Below are 15,822 nucleotides of genomic sequence, written 5' to 3' on the forward strand. Positions count from 1 at the left end.
CCCATCATGAGTTTTATGTACTTTTATTATTTGGTTTATTTGTTTTTTTTATATTGTCTTTAGTTTTTATATTTAATTTATTATGAATTTTTAAATTCTTTTTGGATGGAAAATGAATATGCACTACTATCCCGGTGAACCGCGCGTGAGGACAAACTAAAAAGAGACTAGATAAACAAAAATATAAAAACATATTGGATAAAAAAAAGTAATCCAATGATTAAAATCCACTTTATCATTTTTCACGTGGTAATGGTAACAGCGACTAGATATACACATATAAATCCCGTTCAAAAATGGAACTACTAGATCATATCCATTCAAATTTCTTGTATTTTCCATTCTTATTCTCATTCTCATTTCAAAACCTCCAATAAATAATTACTATTTGGTTTTAAATCATACAATATTTCAACATTTTTTTCTTTACTTATCTATGGAGGTAAACAATATATCACTTAGTATCCGTATTTGATTGCTTCTGCAAAAGCTTTGAGAGAAATTTTAAGTTTTTGATCAAACAGTACATGACTTGTATGATATCAAATAGTAAAACCATAGTTTCTGAAGAGAAATTTCAAGTTGAGATTACATTTGTTTAGTACATATCATTAACCTTAATTGATTCAACAGCTATATCCAAATATTACTTGCAATGCACTTCAAATAGAGTAATATTCAACTTAATTTAAGAAACGAGTAGTATACATTTTATGATCTCAATAAAGGCGCACGAAACTTTTGAGTTCATGCTTTCAGAAAACCGTAATCGGACTCCTTACAAAGTGATCTCCATCAGACCATATCAGCCTACCAACACCAAAGCTGTCTAGTCCCTCTCTCTTTATTGTCACCTTGAAACTTTTCTGTTGATACATCTTGCTGAATTTCAAACTCGTCGGATCCACCTTGATTGATAATCCTTTAGGCGCTTGAACACGAACTTTATATACACCTGAAGTTCCTACATTCTTTAAGGTTCTAGTTACTGTTACATTGTCCAAGAGATCAGGGAGAGTGATTGCTGGGTAGTTGAAGTCCAGTAGACTAATGTTGGTTGAGGGGCACTTATGCGACTTGTCGAAAACTGACATTTCCGTTTTGTTGTTGCCAAGGGAGCATAGAAAATTCAAGTAGTCTTTAGTACTTAAATCGTAAACCAAGCCTGGATCCATTGCTCGGTTTGGCATAATATGACCAGATCCGTATTCAAGAGGGGTTGCCTTGAAATTTTCCTCGGCGAAAATAGGCTTTCCGGCATTATCCCTAGTTCTTGCTGAAATATGAGACAATTTAAATGCAGAGAGTTTGTAAGAAAAAACCAAATCTTGGTTTTGTTGCATGAAAACCTTTTGAAACCTATACTTTGGCGTTCTGATTTTGGCAATTTTTTTTTTGATTCACAACTTTAATTATTTTCTAAACTATATGCTAAAAAATAATTTGGATATTCTGATTCGCCAATTTTATGAATTGAGACAAATTTATCAAATCTTTCAATTTAAACCTATTTTTGAGCAGATAATCCTTATTTTAAACCAAATTACATTTATAAACCGAAATTAGAGATCAGTTGTGTCAAATAATCATCCAAGTAACCAAAAACCTATAAAAATAAGTTCTGAAAATAGGTATAATTTGAGAATTGGATGTATATGTCTCAATTCGTAAAATTGATAGAGCAGAATGTTCAAATTATATTTTGGGGATATATTTGACAAAATGAAAACACTTTTGAAATTCCGAAATTTTATACCTACAATCTAATTTTATGAAAAAATATTGTTTCTATGTCTATTATTTTCAGAATTTTCTATTTCCATGCAACATATAATGTTGGCCAGGAAAGTAGTACCTGTGGTCATGATTGCAGATTTGATTGCAGAAGGACTCCAATCAGGATGAAAGGCTTTAAGAAGACCAGCAACGCCAGCAACATGAGGGGCTGCCATTGAAGTTCCAAAAAGAATAGTGAATGGAACATGTCTATGGTCTTCAGGTATAGAAGCCGGCCCTTTGTTTCGAACGTAAGCAGCTAAAATGTTCACGCCAGGAGCTAAGATATCAGGCTGAATCACATAATAGTACAAAATCCGACGTAAGTCATAGTTATTTGTAACAATTCTTCCGAATCAAACTACTAGTAGTAAATGGTTGAAGTGGATAATGCACCTTAAGGATTTCTGGAGTAATCGAATTAGGTCCAGTAGATGAAAATGCAGCGACGACAGGTGCTGGTGCAGCAGCTTTTCCATATACTGTTCCACCACTTATGTAAGCTACTGGTGACCTAAACATCGCGAAAAAAAACATTATTCTGAATGCTGACATATCCATAAATTCCATTGCATAGTTTGCAAAGATGAAAACAGAGAGCTTTACCTAGTGCTGTTTATATAAGATAAAATGTCTTCACCATCTTCTTCAAAAATAGCTGTAGTAGGAATGAAGTGAGGTTCAACTTTATCTGATAATACAGATCTAGCAAAGATCACTCCAACGCCACCAGCTTGCGCCACAACGAAGCTCTTATCAACGTCGAAAACAAAACTCCTTGCACAATACACAATTTTGCCTTTAACCTTGCTTGGTTCAAGGGATCCTTGAGCGCAGGACTGTCTGCAAACGAAATAAGAAAAAATCTACATCATAAATGCAAATTCTCAAGTGAATCCAGTTAACTCAATCACCCATTGATGTGGCTTCTATTTAATGGTAACTTTAATCCAATTACGTCACAGGAATGAAAAAGTTCATAATTCTACATGTGATGAATTGGTATCACCTAACCACTTTTCATAATTTTATGTTGACATGGTAAATGTAATCATTTATCGTCTTACGCATCATCAGAAGATGCATTGGAGGCCTTGGCATCCAAAGCATAAACCAGGGGATAGTACTTTTTAGCAGGTAAAGTATTGGTATGAAAACTGAGGCCTCCCTGATCATAGATTGAGAAACAAGTGATAGATTAGTCAAATGACTTAATTAAAGTAAAAAATCGACAAGATTTGTGTTAAAATAAAATGCAAACCTTGATTGTCTTTTTATTTCCAAGTACAACATCAGAAGTAAAATTGCGATCAATGGTCCCAGCTCCAACTGTGAGCATCCATGGTGCTCCATTTCGCACCCTCCCTCCTTCGTCCCCTTGATTTCCAGCTGAGGCGACGACAAGAATCCCACTGCTAGTAGCATGGAAAGATCCAATCGATATGGCACTCTCCGCGAAAGGGGCAGGACGACTACTAAGCGAAAGATTTATAATATCAACACCATCATGAATAGCAGCATCAAATCCAGCTAATATATCAGCATCAGTGCAGCCTCCCCAGCAAACTTTGTATGCAGCAACTCGAGCATTGGGCGCTCCTCCTTTCGCAGTTCCATTGGCTGAACCAAGCAGGTTAGCACCTGGAACAAACCGACCGCCTGCTGTAGAAAGCGTGTGTGTGCCATGACCGTCTCTGTCTCGAGCATCGATTTCAGAAGAATTGAGAGCAATGCCTGAAGCTTCAAAGCCCTTGCTGAAGTATCTTGCCCCAATGAGCTTCTTGTTGCATTTGAACCCATTTTTTGTATCACAATGACCTTTCCAAGTTGACGGTATAGGTTCCATCCCTTCATCATTGAAGCTTTCAGATTCCGGCCACACACCTATGTATGTGAATTTCTTTGATTAGTTCAGAAAACAAAATCAGAAACTATGACTTAGACTTAGGGGTGAGCATTCGGTCGGTTCGGTCAAAACCGATCCGAAAATGGCTAAACCGACCAAACCGAATGTTGTAATATTTTTGACCGAACCGACCGAACAAAGAACATTAACCGAATCATTTTCGACCGAATTTTTTTCGGTCGGTTCGGTCGGTTCGGTTAAATGGGCTATTTATGGGCTTTTTCAATTACATATGCTTTAAAGATCAATTAATTTTTTTCACAAATTCAAATAATTGAATTCTATGAAAATTAGAAAGAAATCAAGCATTTTCTTACAAATCCAAACAATATACTATAGCAAAAATTAAATTCAAAAAAGATATCAACTACTTTTCATAATAAGCATTCAAAATTTAAAGTATTCGGTCGGTTCGGTTAAAGTGTAAATTTTAAATTCTTAACCGAACCGTTAACCGATAACCGAAAATTTATATTTTTTTAACCGAACCGACCGAATGAAAATTTATCACCGAACCAAACCGACCTAAATTCACCGGTTCGGTCGGTTTGGTCGGTTTTTTTAAAACTTTGCTCACCCCTACTTAGACTAATGGATATGGTCAAGTGCAGATATTAAACTCCCTGGGTCACTCAAGTCTCAGGAAATCTCAAAAAGGTCACTAAAATCAATTTTCATACAAAATGGTCACTGAACTATACCTTTTATTACAAAAGAGTTCACCCATATAAAACGACGTGAAAACCCAGCATTTTTACTTACGTGGCAAACCAAAAGTACAAAAAAGAACATAGTTCAATGACCTTTTTGTAATTAAAGGAATAACCTAATTACTTTTTTGTAATTTACAAAAAATTTAGTGTTCTTTTCGCAACAATAGAGATATTTTTGTAATAAAAGGTATAATTCAGCGATCACTTTATAAGAAAATTGACTTTAGTGACCTTTTTGAGATTTTCTGAGACTTGAGTGACTCAGGGAGTTTAATATCCGGTCAAGTGCCCTCTTCCAACTTAACACTGTTGAATAAATAACAATCACTTTCAATAAAATAGATGAAGTATTACTGAAATTAAATTATATTTTTAATGTAAGACGAAATATATAAAAGAAAAACCTACATTTTTTTATCATGATATTAAACTTTGTATTAAACAAGTACTAATAGAGTTTAGTGTATTAGTTACCACTGTCAAGGTTTGCAACAATGGCATCTTCTCCAAATTTTGATTTTGGCCAGAGAGAATTAGGAACAACTTCGCCATTTTTCTCTAATCCAAGAAACTCCCATGATCTTGTTGTTTCTAGTTCATTTTCTAATCCATTGGGAAAAACTGATACAACATCTGGATGCTCTGAACAATTAATAATCAAACTCAGCATACTTTTTTTTATATAACAAACGGTCAACGAGACTCTCACCTTTGTATTTCGGAATCAAATAACTTTATTTTGACTTTATGGGTTAATTAAGTCCTTAAACCTGCATTTTCGGGTCAAGTAAGTCTTTTTTTTCTTATTAGTCAACTAGGTCCTTAAACTCTTAATTTATATCAAGTAATCCCTTCAAATGCGTGACTTGAGTTGACTAAATAAGTTAAAAGTGACTAATTTGATTTAGAAATAAAAATTTAAAAATTTAATTGATAAAAAAAAATAAAAAATGATTTATTTAACCTCCTGACGTAAGTTCAAAAACCGTATTGACTTTTTTTTTTAAAAAAAAAATTACTTCTTAAACGGGACGGAGGGATTATAAAAGAAACCGAAAAAAGTAAAATCATACTCGAAATCTTTAGGACTTCTTCATCATCAAGTACAGCTGCAAATCCATTGATAGAGTTGGTATATGAATAGAATATCGCTTCTCTTGCCTTCTCCTTTCTGCAAATTCCAAACGCCAACGTTTCAAATGAGTAAATAGTATATAGCATATGATATGCCATTAATTATATACTCCAAAATCGAAGTAAAGAAATATATATCACATTGTCATGCAAGAACTCAAAAGCTCGTAGTGTGAATTAGCAACTGCAGCGGTATGATCTAGTGTCAAAGAGAGCCGAAATCCATGAGAATGGCCTCCTAAGTACACCACATACGACTGCGAAAAATGGAGGATAAATAATTACATTTTTTCAATTAAAGCTGAATGTAATTAAAGGATGATGAAGTATTTTTGCTTGCCTTTTGGGCAGCTTCTATTGGAGTCTGCAACAAAGAGATGAAAAACAAAAGACAAATGATAGACATCAAAATTTTCATATTTTTCTTGCTCAACAATGATGGAGTTGCCTTTAATTATAGAAATGTTTCAAGGGGCAACCCATTCTGTCTATATCCAATTCGAAAATGAAATTGTATTTGTTGGAATATGCTTAGAATTCTAATTCCTATTTGGATTAGGACTCTAATGTGGAGTATTTAGGTGAAGGATAACTTTGTTGTCATTGAGTAATTAGGAAGTATAAATCCAATTAGGATTAATATTCCTAATGCCATATAGACTATTTATTCACTATATATACACTACCTTATTCACCTTTTAGAAGACACCAAAAACCGAACACACAATGTAGACATTGATGTGAATAAGGGGAAAAGGGGGTGTGTGTGATGTGAGGAATATAAGTTAATTCTTATCCTTTTGGTTTACTTCTTGTAGAGAGTTAAACACTTTGTGGGTTTTTATTCTAAGGGCATATTTACTAGAGATGTTCTCTATTTGGTGGTTCTCCACCAATTTTGTACTCCTTTTGATGATTAGTGGATGGCTCGAATCTTTCCCCCGTGGATGTACGCTTTAAAGCAGAACCACGTAAATCTCTTGTGTTATTTATTATTTTGCTATATTATTGTTTGTTGATCAAATCCATAATTAAATACCTACTAATGGTTTCGATTCCGCTGCGCATACCAATCCGGTCAAGAACCGGTCACGACAATTGGTACCAAAGATTCAACAATCGGTATCAATGTTACAACAATTGGTATCGGAGCCAATTTGGTTTTCAGATTTATTATGGATTATGATTATTATGGCAAAGTATTATTTGGAGGATTTTGCTAGGCGAAATTACTTTACACAAAGAAGATTATTTGGAGATAGAGAAGCCACCAAATTTGGAAGTGCCGAAAGTCGTCAATTGAAGACAGACTTGGGTATTAAAATTCTTAAGGAGATTTTTGTGATGGAGATTAATATGCTACTTTAAACTACAAAGAAAAAGGTATGACTTTTCTAAACACACAACTATTTGAGGATTTTATAGAGCCTTTGTAAGATGAATGATTGGGGTAATCTCTTTATACTCTCATAAAATTCTATTAGTAATATAAAAATTACTTTTAAGAGTTTGTTGAATGAAGAGTTCGTTTGGGCATAATCAGATTTTGATAAAATCATGATATTGCAAAAGAGATTTTGTTTTAAATAAGTAGCAATCTTAGACACAAGATGGATTACAACGTTTGTAATTTGGAATAGCATCATTATTGGAGCACTCATAAGTCAATTTGTTTGGAGATAATTAGATGAGGACTGAATGCTAGCGATTACAGGCGAATCAGGTTAGAGAACCAGTCTACGCTTAAAATTGCAGCATAATTGTTTTTTTATCCGAAATTTATGCAGATTCAGGTTGTTCATATCACATTTGTGCCAATTTCGATTGGTTTTCCGTCTACAACTGAGTTGATAGTGGAGTGTAGTTATGTGTAACGGTCAATACATGCAGAATTTTGGGATATTGGTTCAGTTAAGGGCAAGATGCATAATGAGACGGTTAGAGCAATAATGAATGTTTAACATGATTTCTATATGCACATGTCTGGTATCTCAATATATAAAATTACGAGTTTTATGGGTTATTTGGCGATGAAGTGAGATTGAATGCTGCACTTGTGATGTATGCTCATTGAGTTGGTCGACTTATGAAGATTAAGGGTTATGCTACGACCTCAACATTTGTTTTTTGATTAATCATTATAGGCTACTAATGACGTTTGTTTCTGTTATCAGTTTTAAGACCAACAAAATTCGAAGCTTCGTGAAATTTTGATTGATACGCCCGAAGATAGTAAATCTTCAAGTCATTTTGGTTTCAGCAAGTTCAAGACGTTCTTGAAACTTGTATGGTCCTCCTCAAAGAACCTCTTTTGGAATAAGTTCAGTTTGAACTTAAATGGAGAAGGTGGAGCACAACAGTAATCACAGTTTATTGGAGAATTCAAGTCAAGGTGGAGATTGTTGGAATATGCCTAGAATTCTAATTCCTATTTGGATTAGGACTCTATTGTGGAGTATTTAGGTGAAGGATAACTTTGTTGTCATTGAGTAATTAGGAAGTATAAATCCAATTAGGATTAATATTCCTAATGTCATATAGACTATTTATTCACTATATATACACTACCTTATTCACCTTTTAGAAGACACCAAAAACCGAACACACAATGTAGACATTGATGTGAATAAGGGGAAAAGGGGGTGTGTGTGATGTGAGGAATATAAGTTAATTCTTATCCTTTTGGTTTACTTCTTGTAGAGAGTTAAACATTTTGTGGGTTTTTATTCTAAGGGCATATTTACTAGAGATGTTCTCTATTTGGTGATTCTCCATCAATTTTGTACTTCTTTTGATGATTAGTGGATGACTCGAATCTTTCGCGCGTGGATGTACGCTTTAAAGCAGAACCACGTAAATCTCTTGTGTTATTTATTATTTTACTATATTATTGTTTGTTGATCAAATCCATAATTAAATACCTACTAATGGTTTCGATTCCGCTGCGCATACCAATCCGGTCAAGAACCGGTCACGACAATTGGTACCAAAGATTTAACAATCGGTATCAATGTTACAACAGTATTCATAAGATTGCAAATCCGAGTAACTTAATATAAAAACTCACACCCTGTTCGGCCTGAATTAATCAATACAGTAGTTCTAAACATCGGACGATATATATTTTAAAAAATGTATATACAAAATCGTGCATACTTAAATCGAACCCAACTGATTAAGCTTAGTTTCTATTATTTACTTTTATATATATATAAATTAACATTTGGAAGAAAGTGTTTTATTTTAAAAAATTTAACATGATTATACTAAAAATATAATTGTTTTGATATTAAAAACATTTTTAATCAGTCTAAATATTGATCAATTATTTTGCAGTGCCACGTTACTTTATGAAAGAGACAATTGTATATAGGAAAAATATAAATAAAGGGGCGGCTAGTGCAACAGCCTAATTATTTCATTTTACGTGGCCCTCTATTTTTCCATTATTGCCGATCCATGTTGGTTTCGAAGTAGCACATAGTTTGTATTTAGTATGTGTTAATTTTGTTTTTTGTTATCGGATAATATATTTTTATTTTTATTTTTATTATTGATAGCAAAAAAATGATGTAAACATTAAGGTGTTAGTCTAGTTGAGATATTTGACTGCATTTTCTAATTTCTCGACTTTAATTGTACGTAAAAAAATGAAAGAGGGGAAAGGATTTTTCTTGGCTGAACTCGTTTTCATGTCTCTGCATTTGACGAGTTTTTTATTTGCGATTTTCATATAAAAAATATGAGACTCGAAATTCTTTTACTTTGGAACTTTCATCTTTAATTCGAGATCTTTCTCTCCATGCAAGGAGTGACTATGTTAAATTAGCCGATTTTAATTGATTTTGCTAAAAAAAAATTCAAAAATCTCATATCATTCAAAATCGGTTAGTTTAGTTCATTCACAAATGTCAAAATTTTCAGTTTGATTCACGGACGGCAAGAAAAAATTTCAAATATCCCAAATGGGCTAAATTAGCTGATTTTGACAGATTTAGTTATAACTGACAAACCACAAACGTTTGATATTTTATTGAAATTAACCCTATTTATAATAGTTATGTACTGTTTTTTTAAATCGAATATAACTCCTCAAATATTAGTTTGGGATGCAATTTTTTATGTTTGATGTTCTCAAACGTACATGCTTCTTTGCTAACTCTTTTCAATGCTACTATTATTTTTAGTTAATATGAAAAACATTTTCACTCAAAAAAATCAAAAACAATTAATCCTCTTTTCTACTCCCTCCGTCCCACTTTAGAAATCCCATTTGACTTTACACACAGATTAAGAAAACATTAATTATTCTTGTCTTTTCATGTTTTTTCATGTTTTGCCCCTATTAATGATAATGAAATTTTCCATAGAACTCTTTTAAGATAACTAAAATAAGGGTGAAATGGGGTATTCAATGGAAAAGTATTCTAAAAATAGTAATAAGACTTTTTAAATGGGACATCCCAAAATAGAATATGGGACTTCTTAAACGGGACGGAGAGAGTATCAATTTAATATTGGAACCGAATAGGACAATCATGTAATTAGTGAAATCAAAACGCATTATCACTTATATTTCCTCTCAATTTTTTTGAATAGCAAAAGAAAAAGGAAGAAGAAAGCTTGAGATAAAGAAAAAAAAAGATAAAATATTCTTACTAACAAAAAGAGAAAGAATATGAGGAAGCAATAAAAGTCCTTTCCTATCTTTTGGTTTATTGACCAAAAAAATATGGACCCACAAATTTGTGAAAAATAGAAGTTTATGTAACATTAATAATTGAGGTGTTACAATAGCCGACCATTTGTTTATTTTTTTCTTATGTAATAGCCAATTGATATAATCCATGTTAATACTATTCATTATTAATTAAAATTGTTTTTATGTCAAAATATTGATTTTCTAAGATAATTTCTTTTTATAAATCAAAATTGAAGTTCTTCAAAATTTTAACAAATCGTATACGCAAAAGTAAAGCAGAAAAACTGAACTTACTCAAATTCAATTGATTTAGGTCGGTGACTTTTTATATTAATTTAGCTAAATTTGTAATGTGATAATTTCATAGTATTTTGTTTTAAAATTGGATTTAGACAGAATGGTCGCCTCGCCTCTATAATTGCTCGCACTGACTGGTCAGCCACTCTAACTAATTGAGCAACAAAGATGAACTTTATTTTTTTTCTCTTGTTTTTTCTCTCTTTTTTGCAGACTCCAATAGAAGCTGCACAAAAGGCAAGCGAATTCTTTACGGAACTTAATTTGAAAGCCATATTTCGATCCGGACATTTTCGAGATTTTCTTCAATTGAAAAATATACTTATCCTTCATATTTTGCTGTTTTTTTGCAGTCGTATGTGGTCTACTTAGGAGGCCATTCTCATGACTCTCAACTCTCCTCCACACTGGATCATACCACTGCAGTTGCTAATTCACACTATGAGCTTTTGGGTTCTTGCATGACAATGTAATTAACTAATTCATTTTTTTTTTATATAAAACGGGAGTTGAATGAACGTTTGTGTGAAGAATTGAACCCACGATATAACAGTATCCTGCTTATCGCTTAACTAATTCTATTTGCGAGTTAACAATTAATGCCATATATATGCCGTTTGAAATTTGCAGAAAGGAGAAGGCAAGAGAGGCTATATTCTATTCCTACGCGAACGCTATCAATGGCTTTGCAGCGATACTTGAAGATGAAGAAGTCGAAAAGATTTCGAGTATGATTTCAGTTTGTTTATTATATACTAATCGTATTGATTATATGCAGAGTTTGATTTGTTTGGTATTGAATGTGAAATCAGAGCATCCGGAGGTTGTATCGGTTTTTCGGAATGAATTAAAATATAAACTCGAAACAACAAGATCATGGGAGTTTCTTGGATTAGAAAGGAATGGAGAAGTCCTTCCTCATTCTATCTGGCCAAAAGCAAGATTTGGGGAAGATGTCATTGTTGCAAATCTTGACAGTGGTAATTAATACACTACTCACTACTTATTTAAATATTTTGCTGATTCAAATACTTGTTTTATTGTAAACTAAAGTAATACTGTTAGTGTTATCCTAAAAAATACAAGTAATAGCTGTTTGGGTATATTTGGAATGGGATCCCATTCCTCGGATAAATATTTAAAGTCATGGTAATAACCAATCCTAAAATCCATGTTTTTTTTTGTTTACTTTATCCTTATTCGATTTGTTTGCTTTATTTAATCCCTTCACTATAAAAGAATTGGGATAAAAAGTCCACATATGGACGGAACTTGGAAAGTGGGGGCTCTAAATTAAAATAGAGCCGAAAGATAATTGCCAAAATTCATTCTGGTGTTTTTTTATTTAGCGTTTTTTGTTTACTTCGTCCTTTCCGGCAATGTCGACCCTTAGGGTGGTGAAATTCACGGCTCGTCGGTAAATGTTTTCCCACATTTGTGTTATGGGTCGGTGAAAAGGTTTATCTAAACATTTGTGCTATTTTGTTAGAGAATGACTAGGTGATGAGTGCCCTGCAACGGCTAGTCGATATATTTTTGGAATCGGCAAAAAAATACGTGTGTGGAGAATGCCCTAATTAATTAAAATTTAATGAAAATTAAAATAATAAAGAAATTTTATGTGTTTAATAGTGCAGGTATTATTTATAGGACTAGAAATTTTAAAAAATAAGTTAGTTAAGAATTTAGCAAATTTTACCAATATAAATGTAATTTATGTTATACTCTTGTCTAGTGGCAAGTGATAATCACTCCCCAACTTTCGTTCGTCTACAGACTTTTTTGAGCTATTTTTGGTAGTAGATGGACGAAGTAAAAAATATGGGATTGGAATGAAGTAAGAAAAACATAAAGTTTAGGGACTCATGATGGATTTTGCCTTGAATGAGAATTTTTTTATTAGAATTTTATATGTTCAGCAATGAATAAGAAATTTTAAGAGTTAAAAGAAAAGGAATATCAAATTTTAAAGACGGGTTAAGCCTTTTTTAATCAGCTCTAAATTTAATGGAGTAGGCACTTTGCCATATGCAAGTACATAGTTTTGTAATCGACAAATGTTCATTTTGCCCCCTCAATTTGGCATAAGTAATTGGAAATGTTCATAGATTCGGACAAAAACATACACATGTTGGTTGATTTGGCTCATTGTAACCTTTTTAACTGAAATGGAAAAAAATAATTGGATTAATTGGAGTTAAAGAGGTAAAACGAGTCAAAACGACTATTTTAAAAGTATTTTTTGTTCGTAATTTGATGACGCGAAATCGATCTTTATGTATGTGTAATTGTTTATAGACATATGTAGGTGTGTGGCCAGAATCTGAAAGCTTCAATGATGATGGAATGGGACCTATACCGTCAAATTGGAAAGGTCATTGTGATACAAAAGATGGTGTTAAATGCAACAAAAAGCTTATAGGGGCAAAATACTTTAGCAAGGGCTTTGAAGCTTCAGGCACTGCTTTCAATTCTTCTGACATTAGTGCTCGAGACAGAGATGGTCATGGCACACACACTCTTTCTACAGCCGGCGGACGGTTTGTTCCGGGTGCTAACCTTTTCGGTTCAGCCAATGGAACTGCAAAAGGAGGTGCACCCAATGCTCGAGTTGCTTCGTACAAAGTCTGCTGGTCAGGCTGCACTGATGCTGATATTTTAGCTGGATTTGATGCTGCCATTCATGATGGTGTTGATATTATAAACCTTTCGCTTAGTACTCGTCCTGCCCCTTACGCCGAGGACTCCATTTCGATTGGATCTTTTCATGCTACCAGTAGTGGAATTGTTGTCGTCGCATCAGCTGGGAATCAAGGGGATGGAGAAGGAGGAAGGGTGCGAAATGGAGCACCATGGATGCTTACAGTTGGAGCGGGTACTATTGATCGCAATTTTACTTCTGATGCTGTACTTGGAAACAAAAAGACAATCAAGGTTCGAATTGTATTTAACACAGATCTTATCAGTTTGTTACTTTAATTACGTAATTCGACTAATCTATCATTTGTTTCTCAATCTATGATCAGGGAAGCCTCAGTTTTAATACCAATACTTTGCCTGCTAAGAAGTACTATCCCCTCATTTACGCTTTGGATGCCAAGGCCGCCAATGCTTCTTCTGATGACGCGTAAGTTGCGAAAGGATTAGATTAAGTGTGTTAACTTCAGTGGATTCACCTGAGAGTTTGCATATCTAATGTAGGTTTCTTCTTATTTCATTTGCAGACAGTCCTGCACTGAAGGATCACTTAAACCAAGCAAGGTTAAAGGGAAAATTGTGTATTGTGCCAGGAGTTTTTCTTTCGACATTCATAAAAGCTTTGCTGTGGCTCAAGCTGGTGGCGTCGGAGTGATCTTTGCTAAATCTGAATTATCAGATAAAGTTGAACCTCACTTTATTCCTACTTCAGCTATTTCTGAAGAAGATGGCGAACGTATTCTATCTTATATAAACAGCACTAAGTAAAGCTCTCTGTTTATCTTTGCAAGATGGGTAATGGAATCTATGGATGTGTCATCATTATAATGTTTTTTCCTCATGTTTAGGTCACCAAAAGCTTATATAAGTGGCGGAACCGTGTATGGAAAAGCTGCTGCCCCTGCACCCGTCGTGGCTACATTTTCTTCTACTGGACCTAGTCGGATTACTCCGGAAATCCTTAAGGTCATTAACTACTTCCGTTTGACAAATAACTATGACTTACGTCAAATGTCGTAGTATTAACATATATTACAGCCTGATATCTTAGCACCCGGAGTCAACATTTTAGCTGCATATGTACAAAACAAAGGACCAGCTTCTGGAGTTGAAGACCATAGACATGTTCCGTTCACTATTCTTTTTGGAACTTCAATGGCAGCCCCTCATGTTGCTGGCATTGCCGGACTTCTTAAAGCCTTGCATCCTGAATGGAGTCCTTCTGCAATTAAATCCGCAATCATGACCACAGGTACTTATTTCTTGCCTAACATCTTCTTTCCCTCTTTGTTGCACGGAAACAGAAACAATGAAACGAGAATGCTGTGACGAAAAACACCGCAATGTTATATTTTTTAAGAATATGTTATAAATATAAAGTTTAAGAGTTCGTTTCGATAAATTTCTAGGCAACATAGCTTTCCCTTACGCACTCTGCATCTAAATTGTTTGATGTTTCAGCAAGAACTAGAGATAATGTGGGAAAGCCTATTTTCGCTGAGGAAAATTTCAAGGCAAGCCCTTTCGAATATGGTTCTGGTCATATCATGCCCAACCGAGCAATGGATCCAGGCTTGGTTTATGATTTAAGTACTAAAGATTACTTGAATTTTCTATGTTCCCTTGGCAACAACAAAACTGAAATGTCAGTTTTCGACAAGTCATATAAGTGCCCGTCGACCAGCATTAGTCTGCTGAACTTCAACTACCCAACAATCACTATCTCTGATCTCTTGGATAATGTAACAGTGACTAGAACCTTAAAGAATGTAGGAACTCCAGGCGTATATAAAGCCCGTGTCCAAGTGCCTAAAGGATTCTCAATCGTGGTCGATCCGATTAGTTTGAAATTCGACAAGATGTATCAAGAGAAAAGTTTCAAGGTGACAATAAAAAGAAATGGAGAAGACAACTTTGGTGTTGGTAGGCTGATATGGTCTGATGGAGATCACTTTGTGAGGAGTCCCATTACGATTTTTTGAAAGCTTGAACTAATTAAACCTATATTCTAAAATGTTTTTTTTTTTAGTAACGAGGGAACCTCTGGCAGAGCCCGACCACCCTTTAGGGATATTCTAAAATGTTTGCTGCATTTTTCTTGATATCATAAAATGTATTCTATTCCTTTCTTGAATAAAGTTGAATATTACTCTCTGTGGAGTACATTGCAAGGCATGTTTTGGATGTAGGTTGTTGATCAATTAAGGTTTATTGAAATTTTTCTTCAGAAACTAAGGCATTAATGTTTGATGTACAGTTTGATTAATGTAGACAATAAAAGGATCAAATCTTCAAAATTTAAATATACAAACAGAGGAATTATTGATTCAAAGATCTATTAAAATTCAAAAGAAATAAAATAAAAGAATTCTTATATTTAAGGCCCTTCTCTTTTGTTTGCATTAAATTATTGAACTGCATAAGATTTAAAAAAGACTTAACAGAAGACTTTTCCAGACATTTATTGTTTAATTTACTATAGCTGTTGAGGATATTATCATGACAGTCGGCCGAGAAATTCTTTGATGAACCTAATTCACCACTTAGGATTATAAACCATCCATTTATCGTATGACACGTGGACACAATAAATGTAC

General features: G+C 33.8%; 2 protein-coding genes across 3 annotated transcripts; one reads left to right on the plus strand and one right to left on the minus strand.

The window, feature by feature from the left end:
- Positions 1–636: 636 nt before the first annotated feature.
- On the minus strand, positions 637–6,038 carry LOC126654751 (subtilisin-like protease SBT5.3). The gene is made up of 10 exons (XM_050348721.2): positions 5,870–6,038; positions 5,671–5,786; positions 5,469–5,566; positions 4,870–5,037; positions 3,038–3,660; positions 2,844–2,944; positions 2,383–2,619; positions 2,173–2,290; positions 1,856–2,069; positions 637–1,276 (listed from the first exon to the last, which is right to left on the minus strand). Exons 1-10 carry the CDS (start codon positions 5,945–5,947, stop codon positions 756–758), a joined length of 2,274 nt encoding a protein of 757 aa, XP_050204678.1. The 5' UTR covers positions 5,948–6,038; the 3' UTR covers positions 637–755.
- Positions 6,039–10,559: 4,521 nt separating this feature from the next.
- On the plus strand, positions 10,560–15,400 carry LOC126654754 (subtilisin-like protease SBT5.3). Of its 2 annotated transcripts, XM_050348732.2 has the most exons (10): positions 10,560–10,765; positions 10,882–10,997; positions 11,159–11,256; positions 11,341–11,508; positions 12,837–13,462; positions 13,555–13,655; positions 13,753–13,989; positions 14,074–14,191; positions 14,264–14,477; positions 14,687–15,400. In XM_050348732.2, exons 1-10 carry the CDS (start codon positions 10,697–10,699, stop codon positions 15,205–15,207), a joined length of 2,268 nt encoding a protein of 755 aa, XP_050204689.1. In that variant the 5' UTR covers positions 10,560–10,696; the 3' UTR covers positions 15,208–15,400. The 2 variants fall into 2 exon arrangements, with proteins under 2 accessions (XP_050204689.1, XP_050204693.1); XM_050348736.2 differs by lacking the exons at positions 10,560–10,765; positions 10,882–10,997; positions 11,159–11,256 and having other exon boundaries at positions 11,347–11,508; positions 12,827–13,462.
- Positions 15,401–15,822: the final 422 nt, after the last annotated feature.

This window comes from Mercurialis annua, linkage group LG1-X, assembly GCF_937616625.2.
Source record: "Mercurialis annua linkage group LG1-X, ddMerAnnu1.2, whole genome shotgun sequence".
In the NCBI taxonomy this organism is placed as follows: domain Eukaryota; kingdom Viridiplantae; phylum Streptophyta; class Magnoliopsida; order Malpighiales; family Euphorbiaceae; genus Mercurialis; species Mercurialis annua.

Bases quoted from the DNA above. Each gene is read 5' to 3' on its own strand.
- LOC126654751 (XM_050348721.2), bottom strand. From the start codon at position 5,947: ATGAAAATTTTGATGTCTATCATTTGTCTTTTGTTTTTCATCTCTTTG. The intron at 2,945-3,037 runs GTTTGCATTTTA...ATCTATGATCAG, and splicing joins GAAATAAAAAGACAATCAAG to GGAGGCCTCAGTTTTCATAC. The intron at 2,620-2,843 runs GTAAGACGATAA...TTTCGTTTGCAG, and splicing joins AATGCATCTTCTGATGATGC to ACAGTCCTGCGCTCAAGGAT.
- LOC126654754 (XM_050348732.2), top strand. From the start codon at position 10,697: ATGAACTTTATTTTTTTTCTCTTGTTTTTTCTCTCTTTTTTGCAGACT. The intron at 11,257-11,340 runs GTATGATTTCAG...ATGTGAAATCAG, and splicing joins AGAAGTCGAAAAGATTTCGA to AGCATCCGGAGGTTGTATCG. The intron at 13,990-14,073 runs GTAAAGCTCTCT...CCTCATGTTTAG, and splicing joins TCTTATATAAACAGCACTAA to GTCACCAAAAGCTTATATAA.